At 45.6% G+C, this 14,847-nt stretch overlaps 1 protein-coding gene across 3 annotated transcripts in view; it reads right to left on the bottom strand.

Moving 5' to 3' along the window:
- Positions 1 to 8,173: 8,173 nt before the first annotated feature.
- LOC132388688 (NACHT, LRR and PYD domains-containing protein 3-like) overlaps positions 8,174 to 14,847 on the bottom strand; it is a 28,379-nt gene continuing 21,705 nt past the window's right edge. For 2 of the 3 annotated variants that reach the window (XM_059961063.1, XM_059961064.1), the window contains exons 7-10: positions 9,476 to 11,213; positions 8,796 to 8,882; positions 8,485 to 8,652; positions 8,174 to 8,316 (exon numbers count right to left, since the gene is read on the bottom strand). In XM_059961063.1, coding sequence (XP_059817046.1) covers positions 8,229 to 8,316; positions 8,485 to 8,652; positions 8,796 to 8,882; positions 9,476 to 11,213 — 2,081 coding nt within the window. In that variant the 3' untranslated portion in view covers positions 8,174 to 8,228. Of the gene's footprint in view, positions 8,317 to 8,484; positions 8,653 to 8,795; positions 8,883 to 9,475; positions 11,214 to 14,847 lie in introns of those variants that run through there. The other variant, XR_009510314.1, reaches the window with a different exon arrangement.

Here is a 14,847-nt window from a genome sequence, read left to right as displayed (position 1 = left end):
CTTAGGGAGTAGATCCTGGAAGCAAAAGGCCTCAAATCGATCAAAGGTGAAGGCGACGGTGAACCAAACAGAGCAATCTGTGGCGGCCTGCATTAAAAAGACGTGGGTTCTACACACGCGGACGTAAAACAGGAAGGGGAAGTCATCCGGAAAAGCCTTCGGAATTTTTATCAATATAACGTCCAGGAAAACGACCGCTATGTCAGCCGCTGACATGGCCAGCAGATAGCGGATGACTGTTTTAGAGAGTCCGCACTTTCCCCGTGATAGTATGACAACCGTCGGCGCGTTCACTGTGAAAAGCAGAAGTACGGAAATTATATATCAAACTGAGAGCCTGTATGTGCCAATGTCTGTTTTATCGCCACAATATATCAGCCTCTATCATGATGTTTGGCAGCGCTTTCTTTGCACCTCCTTTTCCTTGTATAGAAAACCTATAACCAACCTCCCGCCGTATTTTCCCACTCCTTTTTGTTATTTCCATACTGGGAAAAAGACACAGGCGTTTGAGTCTGTCTATGCCTCTTACGATCGCGCATAAGTCGATCAACTCACCGCTCATCCTCCAAAGAGCTGAGCCCAGGCTCGCTCCAGAGCTTTCCAATCCAGAACGAATCCATTTCTGGTTCGCAGCAGCATACTTATCTAACCAGATCCACATCTCTTTTTTTTCCGCCACCGTGTCAACGAATAAACAATTTTAAGAATTAAACATTCCTTTCAAATACCCATGCAGTGCCCATGAAAAGAATTCGCCTCCTTGAATGTTTTCGTTTTGTTGTGCAGCTTTGTATCACAGTGGATTTAATTTGGATTTTATTCTTAACATGATAAACCGAAAAATGTCAAAGTGACAACAAATCTCTAAAACGTGATCTAAATTAATTACAGATATAGAACCTGAGCGTGACTGGGGTAGAAGAAAGAATGTGTGGGAAGGCGAGATTGGGGTGAAAGATGAAAGGGGGAGAGATAGAGATAGGTAGAGAGAGTGATAGAGGGGAAGAGGGAGACGGAGAGAAGGAAACGGTAGAAAGCGAGTGTGGGGAGAGGGAGATTTGGGGTTAGAAAGAATGGAGATAGAAAGAACCATGGAGTGAGGTACAAGAGAGCAATGTGGAGAGAGATTGACTGGAGGGACAGTGGATAATAGTGGCAGGAGAGGGACAGTATAGAGATAGAGGCAGGGTGTTGAGAGAGATTTCGAATGACTGAAAAGATCGGAAGCTGGGGGAGACCGAGACGGATGGGGTAGGGAAAGAGACCAGGCTTGGGCAGAGAGACGTGGGACAGAAAGACTGCGCGGACGTGGTAAATCTTCGATGAGGATGTGTAGGGAAGAGTGAGTCAAAACCGTGAAAAATGTACCGTGAGGGTCTGGAGGGCTTTCCGTCACGCACAGCATTCTGGGACTGCAGTGGCACCATTGGAAAGTGCTGCCGAATCATCCAACCTGCCTCGGTGACTCCTTCCCCTGACCCGACTCCTGCTAAACCGCATCGGCGTTCTCCCTCCCTCATAACCTTCTTCGCCACCTCCCTGTCTCTCTCTAATCTCCAACCTCGCTCCTTGTGGACGACATTTCCGAATATAACGTTTCCAATGCTGTATGTTGCTTCAGTTTTGTGAAATTGCAGACCTCTGCGTTTTCCACTTGAGAATAGCATCTTCTCACCAATACTCCTTGGAACGATAACCCGGCTGCACAAGTCAGATGGGTATAAACGGATGACCCACAAATCAAGAAAACAACATTATGACATAATTCTATTGTTCTACGGTTTCGCACGCTTCCCTGCTAATGGATCTACAGGCAAGCCTTTTACTTGTACAGAGTTCCACACTGCATGATATAAAAGATTCGCCAATTAAAGTCTGGTACCGCACTTCACTTTGAGATATCTCTGCCAAATTGCTGTAGTCCAGCAGGATCCCGACAAAACGGGATTGAAACGATGGAGTAACTATGTCTCAGAGGCACATTCGAGTTCGGCACCCGTTGGGTGTTCCGTTTTGTGCCTACAGAACCTGGCCCATCACCGGCCAGCAAGGATGGGATCGGCGGAACCAAGTAGGAGAGACAGCAGTATTACGTGAAGTATTGTGTGAAATAAGGATCCGAGTCGCACCCAAGATGTTATCCGGTAGGTAAACAAAACCAATAGATAGAAATCAGACTGCAAGAAGTGAACAGAACGAAATTTCGTTCGTGCTTCTGCTTGCGACTGACTGTCTTTCCTTTGCAGGACCAGGTCAGTAGATTGAAGAAGGATGGGAAGTAGCAACAGTGACGTTGATCAGGAATGCGGGGAGAGTCTTCGCTGTGAAGGTAAAGAAGAAAACGAGAAAGAAGAACCCGAAAGTTGAACGAGTAACAAAATCCCTGGAAGTTCCATTGGTGCCGCTAATCTCCCTCCTGATAGGGTCTGGTTGAAAAGTGGATATGCTGCACTAGATATGTGATTCGTTTTACTAGTGGTTTGTGTGGTTGGACACAAGGACGGTGGTCCTATTGGAGTCTTTTTAGTTAAAGAAAGTCAAATAATTTAAACAAGAAACTGGTAGTGGAGACGGAGATCCTACGTAGGATTATGATTTTATAATGCAGTAATGTGTTTTGATTTATGCACTTTGTTTGTTTGTGCGTAGTTCACCAGAGGATGTTCTTGCTTTCATAAGTGTTTGTCTGTTGCGTGTGCTGCTGTACCCTACACTCTGGGTCGACGAATCGTTGTCTCGTTTGTCGGTGAGCATGTGTGTAGTTAAACGAGAGTAAACTTGACTTGAGTTCAATAAATTCTGGAGGTATAAGTGATATCAACCTCCAGAACAACAACAACAACAAAAATAGACAGACTGACCAAACGATGTCCAAACAAAAGAAAGGGGATGCGTCTCAATGTCTATATCCTCACCTAGAGAGCCTGAGCTCAGGCCCGAATCAGGTCTGGACAAAGTTTTAATGTTAGCAGAAGCCATACAACAAAATCAAACATCCCAAACCCGCCTGATAACGCTCAGGCAAACGAAGCAGAGGGGCAGGAGAGTGACAAACGGCAAGTCAAATAACTATCGAAGGAAAAATGAGGCCATTTCTAGGGTCGATTCCGAAACATCGAGGGGTCTCAAAACAGTACATGACTTTAATTTGCGTATTCGAACAGGAAACGGGGAGAAATAAAGAGAAGCGAATTCAGAAGTCGATTCTGTTGCATCATATCCAAATATATATATATATATATTGGCATCACCACGGTAATTGGGCTATAGACCCCGTGTGAAGTTCGGGCTATTGGACAAATTTTTGAAATTTGTAAGCCCTTGACTGGAAATGTCCGGATGTTCTGAAATGCCGTCCGTGGAACCCACTTCGCCTGCAGGACAAAGCGCGGTTCAATTTTGCAGAGGAATAGAGGTGAAAACGATAATAATGGATGTAACGCTACCATGGGCACGTGGTTAAAGGGACAAGCTCGGCTGCCGTCGTGGGCTAGTCTGTCAGCATATTGATTTTGGAGAGGGATCCAGGTGCAGTCAAACAACAGGAGACAACATAACTGACGTTATTTCCCGTTTCCCTGACGTATGATGGAATAGACTTACAGAGCAACTCTGCGCTGCCATACACGGAATTGAAAATACACCTGGACTAAGATGTTAACCAACGACAGCTTATCCTGACATGCAAACATCTGATGTATTTACATTGCACCTTAAGTATAATCCTTAAGTTTCACTAGAAACATTATTTATAACAAAGCGTCGAGTTAGTAGTAACTGGCGCGAGGTGCATAAATCTATTGTGCGTTCGAAAAGATATCGGTCGTGTCAACTCTTACTTCTGTCAGCCCCGGGCGAGGAGAATCACCAGTGTTGTGTACCGCTAATCGGTTGCAGGACAGACAGCAGTGAGACGGAACTGGAAATGCAACAGAGTGAGTAATGTTCCGTAAGAAAGTAGTGCAACATCATTAAAAACAATTTTAATTCGGATTTCCAGTATCATTCTTTTATTTTTCAAACATCGGCAAACCTTCCAGATAGAACTCAGTTCGTTCGGGAGAGAAACAAAACAAATAACTTTTTGCAGTTGCTCTGGAAGTTCATTAAATTTCAGCGTGCACTTATCATCAATAGAAATATATATTCCCGAATGAGACTTATTTTTTTCTGTAGGGAACCGGACGTGTGGTAAGAGTGAAACAGAGTATAGATGGCGAAGGAAAGAAACAGATTGTCACGAGGCCTTGGGATATGAACAGAGATAAAGGCGTGGGAGATATGCAGGGACAACGAGGGAGCAGGTCGGAGATGGAGATAGAGTAAAAAAAAAGAAAAATATACACGCTCTGTTTCAGCCCGTTCATCTTCCCTCACGATGAAACTCACTAGTCTGCAATGAGATTAAATTTTGATGAGAAGTGGACGTGGGGGAAGGAGTAAACGAGGACAACGTGAAAGATATTGAGAGTAAAACACCGTGAGCATCACTAAAAAGAATGAATCAGAAACAACGGAGAGAATGTAGAAATGGAGAGGATTTTTCCTAACTGGACCAACCCGGATTAAATCACTGTCAGAGGTAATGGACATTATTACAATAAAACGGGCGTGACCCGACTATAGACCCTTCATCGGGGTGAATTACTGCTGAGGTGACCATTACATATTACACGTTCGATGAACGACACATTTCACCTGTACTGGGTAAGCAGCGAGTGAAATATATCATCACAAAATGCATGCGTATTTCCGAGCGCTCAGTTGTTACCCGTGGTTCTGCATACCGTATCGGCAAGTGGATAAATTATGAAGGAAACATGGTGTTTGACAAAACACCTGCAGAAATCAGCAAGCCGATCTACGATTTAAGGAATTTGGTTAACAGTTTCAGTGGGTGTTTCACCGCGTTCTGCAGCTCCTCTCTGAAATTGCTCTGAGTAAATACATGTGTTGGTGCAGGAGCTGAGGATCTGCAGCATCGTCGCCGTGGATACTGCGATATAAGTCGGATCCGCGTCCCTGTAACGAGGGATATTTGCAATCAGTACGTAGATATCAAAAAACCACCAGTGTTAACCACAGAAATATAAAACTACCGGTTATACTGAATAGTAAAACGACGGATTTCATTCGGTTCTCCATTTCCGGGTCCTGTCATCCTTTCCGTCGCTGCCGGGGAGCACCATCCGGACTTTATTGGCGGAAAAAATCCGTCTAACTGTCAGAGCATTGAACAATAAAATCAGAATAAACGGGAGACAAGGAATGAAAATACGGTGAATCATCTGAGTGCGACCCACGAGGGCGACCCACGAATCTCGCTCTGGTCAAACAGCCATAGGAAACTCCGTTAACTAGCACCAACGGATCTAATGTAAAGTAGAAAGGGATACATTCTAAATAGCCCAGAACACTCACCGTGCCTATGACTATAACAACCGTTCATTCGATGCAATATTTTCTTTTCAACTTTTCACAACAAATGACCACAAAACTGTCATTGGTAAAGGCGACTGTCAGCCAGACAGAGATTCAGGTGCTTGCTCAAAGGAAGCAAGGGACGAACTTGTAAACGGGAGTTCAATGGAGGAAGGAAGACCAGAAGTATTTCATAACCTTCCACTTCAGCAGAGGGTCAGAGATAACGACCAGGAGATCGGCCGCTGCCATTCCCAGCAGGTTCCGTCTGAGACATTTGGAGAGACCGCGCTTACCTCGGGAGAAGATAGCAATCGCCAACTGGTTAACTGCAAAATAGAAGAAAAGAAACAGAGAAATTACTGACTAGTCAGGGTAACGGAGCAGCCGTGTGATAGAATTAGATTAGATTTTGTGGGGGTTTTTTTCTGGCTCACAGCGTAGAATCCCCAGTACATAAGAAGCCATGTATTATCGGCGTGGAAGAGAACTTGCGCGAATTTTGTAATAGTGTTAAATCAAAATGAATTCGTAAGCCGACGAGAGGAGAGCTGCTTAAATTCTTCCTCGGGCGCAGTAAAGGATGGACATTCAATACAGCATCACTGGCTCTGAACAGCACAGGAATGAAATTAAATCCACACCTGCAGTTCCCTCTACTCACATGTCGGAAATCAATGAGCTATTCTCTCTGTTCCATAACCAAGCCGCGCAATTCACAGACGATTTATACGGACGTAACAGAAGGACGGCTGGTTCTCACAGATGTAGTATAGCCCGTGTCCTACTGTGCAGACAATTCGATTCACAATTATTCCATGATATCCAATCAGGAGAGAGGAATTCAGTCAAAGGCAGCATCTCGGCTCCATTAGACCCGCTTCCAAAGCAATGGGAGTAATATTGTCAGCGCGTTCCGCCCACGGCAGAAATACGGGGACACGGCAGGTAACTGTGGAAGCACGTAGCTAGAGAAACACTTCCGAATATCAGAATTAACTCTCAGTTTCTGCCGTTTGCAGATGTGATAGCGACTTACCGGGAATTCCAACGGCTGAAATAACAGGGTAGTAAATGTCTTCTATCCGCCACATTACTGTATATCCCACTTGAGTGACGCAGTGAACGCTATTGTCCTGAATTCCACAGCTCGGCAAGACACTCTGGGCTGAATACAGCAACAAGCTATGATTTATACAGGGGATCAATCTGCAGTAACGGAGTCCCACCTTTGATTCTGCTATTGAACCAACAAATTACATCACCGGTGTCTCGGGTCCAAAAGCTGTCGGCATGTAACACAAACACTTTAATACTATTGGCATTAGCTCACTTAGATCCTTCTGCGTAATTTTACCAAAATGTGCAACGAGACCAATAAGTGAGCAGTCAGCGGCTCTGTTTACAACTTTTCCACAGCTGTATTGTCAATGGTCACGACTGTTCCCATTTTCCAACCTGAAACTTTCACTGTGGCTCTCTTCCCACAAGCATTCCGGAATCGATGTTTCCAGCATTTTCGGCACTTTTCACAGTCACGCCTGCTGTTTCCTCTGCAAGTAGAACCGGTTTCCCCTCAGTGTGGACGTGATCCAGGGACACATGAGAACCTTCCCAGTTTCCTTCTGCAGACTTTCAATTAACGTCATTGATTTTTTAATATATATTCAGCAGATCCACTTTGGTCGGTCAGACACCAAAACCACCCCAACACGTCCCACTATGTGCCACCAGATATGAAATGTACTCGCTGTACCGACAAGCTGTGTAGTTCTTCATCAGCACTGGACCACATCAGTGCTTACCTCATTTTGATCAGATTCCCAGTATAATGTTTATTTCCAATAACATGAAGCTCAGAGCTGTGCACGGTTCCCTCCATCTCTTAAACCATCTTCCCACATTGTGTGTGTGTGTGTGTGTGCGCGCGAATTTCCTGCCCGTGCTGTGGACTTTTAAACCTTAGTGACGGACAAAGCCGCTGTTGAATCCACCTGAGGAACAGTTGGATTTTGAAATATTGTGGAGTTCAATTAGCTGTAGGAATACAATTGGCTGTTAAGGCTGCCACTCGTTGTTCTATGAGATATAAGCGCAACCACCAACACGTTTGTCTCTGGGAAATGCTGGTATAATTTAACAGAATATATTCTCCCATGTACAGAATCCGCTCCGTATACCGGCGTTTTCAACTCCTGCTTTGTCCTTAAGATATCCGTGTAGTTAGCATTCCCCTCGCAGTGTCATGGTAGAAAGAAATGCAGGACCGCCAAATAAGGCCAGCTCTCTCTCTGTCCCCCCTCCCTTTCTTTGTGGAGTGTAAGGAGCGGTTGAGTTTCCCAGCAAGGGGGCTGGGTGGAGATGAGATCCTGGGCACCCAGGGTGAGGGGGACAGCAGAAACCTCAAATCAAACTCGTCCGAAACGAAGACAGGATGTTATAGTGGTTTATTGATTTCATCGACAAATGTAAATTAAACGATTTGTGAGCTGCTGACGTGCGGGAATAAATGAGTTGCTCCCGACTCACTCACAGTCACACACAATTAACTGACCGGCGACAACCAGGGGCAGTTTGAATAATCAGTCCCGTTTCTCACTGTCACTCTGCATCACGGAACTGATGATTATCAAATCACACTTCAGGGCCGTGTCCCAGATCACCGCAGATCCAGGGTCATTTCTGAACCCTTGCGAATTGCTTCTGGAGTGCGGAAAGATAAGGGCGGGAGTTAAAGGGGGGTGGGGGGTTATCGGCCAAATTGTCTCCATCTTGTGGACGGGTATATTCACACATTCAGACGTTTACAGGTACAGTCTCAGTCCGGGTCTAGACTCCTGTAGAGACTCCAGTTCATTCTCCCCAGTCCCACTGAAATTATTCACCGCCAGCCTGAAACGGATGGAAAAATAAAGATGAAAAAGAAACCAGATTATATAACCGTGTCAGTAACAGGGTACTGGGGTTAATGTTTCAACAATAATCACAGGCAAACATCACCAGAAAACCCGTGGATCTGATGAAATTTTTATCACATTGAACATTAACACAGACACTCACATGATCTGCTCCAGACTCGGGTGGGTCAGTATGAGCCGGCGGAGAGCGGGGACAGACTGGTCTGTGAGCGGGTTCCATCCCAGGTCCAGCTCTATCAGTGATCGGTTTGTACTGAGAGCGGAGGCGAGATCCTCAGCACCAGAATCTGTAAGTTCGACATGGTTCAGACTGGAAATGAGAGATAGAGTGAGGGTGAAGGACACAGAGAGACAGGGGCTGTACAGATTTCCAGAATTTATCAGTAACACAATTACTGATCACATTAATGTTCAGTGTCAGACACCCACAATCTCCCACAGTCTGGTACTCACTTCAGTGTCTGTATTTTACACTCCGGGTTCCCAAGAGCCGCAGACACCAGTTTCACTCCTGAATCTCCCAGGTCATTCCGCTCAAGACTAAACAGAAACAGACAAATTAATGAATGGGTCTGAAGGAATTTCTCTCACTCGGTTATTTCAGGAAACATTGAACCTTTCAGTAAATCACTGATCAGTGTTCCCATCACTGTCAATGTCCCTCACTGACCAGTTACAGGGGATTCACTGATGTCAGTAATTTAGTCTGTCGGTGTGACCCTGTAAACTCCTCATATTCTGTCTCATTGCGCGATGGTTAGGAAAGTGTTCCTGACTTGTGAGTGGATCGGAAGGGACAGGGTTGAAGGGGTAAAGTCCCAAAGTGAGGAAGATTTGTGAATAGAGAAATGTCGGTGGGAAATGACACCATCTGAGGAAAAGGATGGAAAGACGGGACATGAAGGAGGAAGGGGGATGTGAAAGAGAGATCCCACAGGACGAAGCGGGATGGAGAAGAGAGATTCCACAGCAGGAACGGAGTTGGGGAAGAGACATCTCACAGGAGGAAGGGGGATCGCATTTGTCACAATTCTTCACAATCATATTCACTATAGTTTTACCCAAATCCCTTTACATTGAAACAACACAAAGGAACAATTTCACAGTTCAGAGTGAGAGAAAAATTAAGTTACCTCAATACCTGGAACTTGTGCAGCCAGGGTCCCAGCTGCTGGATTCCTTCACACAAAATGTGGCAGTACGACAGGTCGAGACGTTTTATTGTATCACAGAGTTTGACAACATGAGACAGGACCGCGCAGTCAACTGGGATCAGTGTCATTCCACTGAATGAAAGTTCTTCCACAGATCCCAGTGCGGTCTGAGTCAGTTCACGATTCTGAGACTCAAACAGGTAGTGAAATGTGTTCAGGAGCCTCCTTTTACCAGCTTCACTCGATGTGTTTTCACTCTGGCGTTTAACCTCCTCCTTCACCCAGTCCATCACCCGGCAGGTTGTTTCATGAGGAAATGGACCCAGAAACTCCTCCAGACCTCGAGCTGTCATTGGGGAGGAGAGACCAGCAACAAAACGGAGAAATACCTCAAATCGCCCATCTGTCGTATTGTGGGCTTCAGTGAGGAATTTCAGGATATCCTCGGGATGTATAGTCAGGAATTGTGCGACTGCAGCTGCAAACTCTTGGATGGTGAGGTGTGGGAATGTGTACACCACACACTGGGCAGAATCCTCTCTCCCCAAAAGCTCCATCAGGAACCCAGACAGAAACTGGAATGGCTGCAGATTGTAGTTGTTCAAATCTCCATCTGTAAACACAGTTCTCTTATCGGACACTCCTCTGAAGGCCATCTGACCAACCCTGAGTAACACATCACGGGGGTTCTCCATCTCACGGCTGTGGTTTTTCAGGATGCTGTAAATATAGTAGGAATACAGTTGGGTGATGGTCTTGGGAATTTGCTGTGGGTCCCTGCCTCTTTGTGTGAAGAAAGGGCCGAGTGCAAGTGCGAGGATCCAGCAGTAGGAGGGGTTGTAGCTCATGGTATACAGGATCTCGTTCTCCTTCACGTGTTTGAAAACAGCTGCCGCCACCGTCTGATCATCAAAATGCTTCACGAAATATTCCTTCCATTGCTCACCAGCAAATCCCAGGATTTCTGCCCAGACCCTGATATCTGCCTTTTCCAATAAATGTAACGCAGTGGGGCGTGTGGTCACCAGCACCGAACACCCTGGGAGCAGCTTGCCCTGGATTAAACTGTACACAATGTCAGACACTTCACACCAGCACTCGGGATCTGGACACTGGTGCTTAGGTTCTGTATCTCTCCATTTGTCTGCAAAATAGATTCTGTGTTTGAATTCATCCAAACCATCGAATATGAACAACAATCCCTGTGGGTTCTTCCAGACATCTCTCAGGAAATTCCCAAAGTAAGGATACTGATCCAGAATCAGTTCCCTCAGGTTTGTTCTGCAGTTAATGGAGTTTAACTCCCGGAATTTGAAACTAAAGACAAACTGGAATTGTTGGAATATTTTCCCCGTGGCCCAGTCATAAACAATCTTTTGTACCATTGTTGTTTTCCCAATCCCCGCGACTCCGGCCACTGCTGCTGATCTCCCAGATTCGGATTTACTTCGGGAAAAGCTGCTCTGGAATAACTGATCAGTCTGGATTTTTTCCATCTCTCCGTGGAGATGTTTCTCTCTCCAACGCTCGTGGTCTCTGCGTCTTGCCAGCAGCTCATGTTCAACCAGTCTCCGATCTCGAACAGCAGAAATGACGATGAGCTCAGCGTATCGATCAACCAGGTGGAAAACCTTCACCTTCTCCCTCATCAGAACCGTGTTCACTCTCAGTGTTTCAGTTTGTGCCCGCAGAGTCTCCATGTGTTTCTGTTGAACATCTTCAATGGGAACAGACAGTGTTCAAACTGTTAGATGTCTCAACTCAGAACTCATTATTTAAGCACACAAGAGTGAGCCCAAAGCTATTGCATTAGTTGAATTAATCAATGAATGTCCGTACAGTAAAGTAAATTTGCATAACAGTCCCCTGACTGAACAGAGAGGCCTGGTCTGGATAAACACATGGTCATCATATTTCCATATTAACTGTGCTGTGAAGATGAGAATTTCCCTGGTAGTTTACTGACCCCCGACTGTCCCGTACTGGACACCCTCTCACTACAGCCACAGATATCACTGTTCATGTGGAAGAAACTTTTAATCCCCATTGTTGAAGAGGTGTGTGTGTGGAGATAGAGAAAAGGGACGTTGGCATTCTGTCAAAGGAACAGGTCGGGGAATCACAGCTCCCCCCTCCCCTCTCAACATCACTGATTCAAAATGCAAAGAAGTATATTCGCTGATCAGCATCTGCTCTGTGGCTGGGTGGCTGGGGGAGAAAATGTCAATGTCTTGTTCAGGAGATTGAGACAGTCAGCATTTTGACACAAACCACAGACAATCCACCCACCCCCCACTTCCATCATCACAGATGATGCTCAGCTCACTGGGTTCGTCCAGAAAATGGTTCGAGACGGCAGATCTGCAGTACCGGGTCTCTTAAAGAGTCTGTGTTGTAAATGCTCAACAGATCCAAGATTGAATATACACGTGTAAAGGAGAAGGAAATAATTGTTATTCTGGCTCTGATGAAGCTCAAACTCAGATAGTGTATGCAATGGAAAACTCATGTATTTTTTTCAATCGTTCTGGTGGTGGGGTGCGGTTGTTAGTTGTGGATGTGTTGATCTGTCTTACTGCTTGAGGAAAGTAACTGATTTTGATTTTGAGTTTGCGGGGCAAACAGCCCATAGGCAGGATAGGGGGGATCCTTCCTAACGCTGTTGGCCCTTTTCCAGAGCCGTTCTGCAAAAACGTCCCTGATGAGAGGTGGGATGGGAGTGCCGGTGATACGTTTGGGCAGTTTTGACTACCCGTTGTCCAATTGGCCACAGTTATGCAGCATGTTGGCCTGCCCTCTGCATCACAGCTGTCGAAGGACGCGAATGTAGATGTGAGTACAGGTCAGCCAACGTCTGTGGAAACGGGAGAGACCACTGGTCTATGGCTTTAAATACACGTTTGAAAACCATGTTGTTTACAGGTCGGGAGTTAAAGAGAGCAGAGACCGAGGAATTTTGGTAGCAGCCAGCATGAAGTCTCATTACACTGTGATGTTTAAGCATTCTCCTCATTTAGATAATAGTCCACCCTATTGTTTCTCTTGCCAAAATGCATTACCATTCATTCCCCAACATTGTAATCCATTTGCGACACTCTTCCAATTCGTCGAAGTTTTGCTGCAATCGCATTGCTTCCTCAGCACTATCTGCCCCTTCGCCAATTTTTGTATCATCAACAAATGCGGTCAGTAAAGGAGCCCAGCAGAAGCAACTGATTGGGCAACCAAGGTCAAGTGACCAAGCGGTTTTGAAAGACTGATACCAATAAATAGAGGGGTAGCTCAAGTGGAGCGGCCAGTGCAAAGCTGCCAGTAGAGGTCTGGAGCTTTGGGGCTTTGACTCATGGAGCGGCCTTGTCGAGGGTAGAGCCTTGTGAGGGAACTGCGAGTCTTTGGCTTGAGAGATTTTGGCAGTTTGACTGTGCAATCAAGTCAATTACGATTTGAATATCTTAACAGAAAGCAGTTAATTAGACAATTCAAGATTTGAATAGCTCAGAATCAGCAGAAAGCAGCTGATTGAGCAATCGAGCTCAGGTGACCAAGCAGTTTGAAAAACTCAGACAAATAAATAGAGGGGTAGCTCAAGTGGAGCGGCCAGTAAAGGAGTGGAGCTTTGCGGCTTTGACTCGGGGAGCAGCCTTGTTGAGGAAAGGGCGAGTCTTTGGTGAGGAAGCTGAGGGAGGAGACTACGCCACAGTTGGTGAGGGTGAGAGGTGGTGAAGAGATGACAGGTAAATTGGTTCAGTGTGATGCTTGCCTGATGTGGGTGGTCAGGGACACTGATGGTGTTTCCGGCTGCTACAACTGTGAAAAGCGTGTCCAGGTTCAGATCCTGAAAGACCGTGTTAGGGCACTGGAGAGGAAACTGGATGACCTCAGGTTCATCCAGGAAAAACGTGAGTTTTCTGGACAGGACCTACAGTGAAATCGTTACATCCGAAGATAACAGAGGAGAGAACGGGGGCAACGATGAGGAAGAGATGGAAGCTTGAAGTACAGGAGACCCCGGGGGATGTGCCTCTTGAAATCATGTTCACCCTCTTGGAAGCTTGGGACAGAAGACACTGCCAGTCTGAGAGGTGGACGGGTCTGCGAGTCAAAAATTGGCACTGAAGCAAAGCCAAAGAGACAGACGACTGGCAGAGCTGTGGGTTTTAGATTCTTAGACCACTGGGATCAGTTTCGGGGTAAGGATGAATTGTACAAAAGGGACGGGTTGCACCTTAGCAGTCAGGGGACCAGCATTCTGGCAGGCAGGTTTGCCACTGCAACACGCATATGTTTAAACTAATAAGTGTGGGGAGGAGATGAACTGGAAATATAAGGATGGAATTAAAGGGAAAGAGTGAATAAGAAAAGTTAAGAAAGACATCAGAATTTACGGGGCAGAAAGCTCAGGAGGGGATCGGAGAGTATGGCCAAGTGCAATAGGACCAATGTGACAAGAAGGGGAGTAATGGATTAAAAGTATTATATATAGATGAGCTTGAATTTCAGTTGGAAGTTGGTAAGTATGATGTTGTAGGAATAACAGAGACATGGCTGCAAGAGGACCAGGGCAGGGAAATGAATATTCAAGGATATACATCCTATCGGAAGGACAGACAGGTGGGCAGACGGGGTGGGGTGGCTCTGCTGGTGAGGAATGAAATACAGTCCCTTGCAAGGAGTGACATAGAATCAGGAGATGCAGAGTCAGTATGGGTAGAACTGAGAAATTGTAAGGGCAAAAAGACCCTAATGGGAGTTATCTACCGACCCCCAAATAGTAGCCTGGATATAGGGTGCAAGTTGAATAAAGATCTAAAATTAGCATGTTGCAAAGGTAATACTACAGTTGTAATGGGGGATTGCAACGTACAGGTAGACTGGGAAAATCAGATTGGTACTGGACCCCAAGAAAGGGAGTTGGTGGAGGGTCTCTAGATGGATTCTCAGAGCAGCTTGTGCTGGAGCCTACCAGGGAGAAGGCAATTCTGGATGTAGTGTTGTGTAATGAACCGGATTTGATAAGGGAACTCTAGGTAAAGGAGCCAATAATATGTTAAGTTTTAATCTACAATTTGAGAGGGAGCAGCAGGATCAGTGATTCTCACCGTGGCTAACAAGGGAAGTCAAGGAGAGTATAAAATATAAGAGAGAAGAAGTATAACATAGCAAAGATGAGCGGGAAGCCAGAGCACTGGGAACATTTAAAGAACAATAAAAGATTACTAAAAAAGGCAATATGCGGAGACTATAAAGGAGGATAGTAAAAGCTTCTTTAGGTATGTGAAGAGGAAAAAGTTAGTTAAAACTAAAGTTGGGCCCTTGAAGGCAGAAACAGGTGAATTTACTATGAAGAGTGA

The sequence above is a fragment of the Hypanus sabinus genome, unplaced genomic scaffold, assembly GCF_030144855.1.
Source record: "Hypanus sabinus isolate sHypSab1 unplaced genomic scaffold, sHypSab1.hap1 scaffold_379, whole genome shotgun sequence".
Lineage (NCBI taxonomy): Eukaryota > Metazoa > Chordata > Chondrichthyes > Myliobatiformes > Dasyatidae > Hypanus > Hypanus sabinus.
The sequence above is the reverse complement of the archived record's forward strand: the minus strand, read 5'-3'. Positions and strand labels throughout refer to the sequence as shown.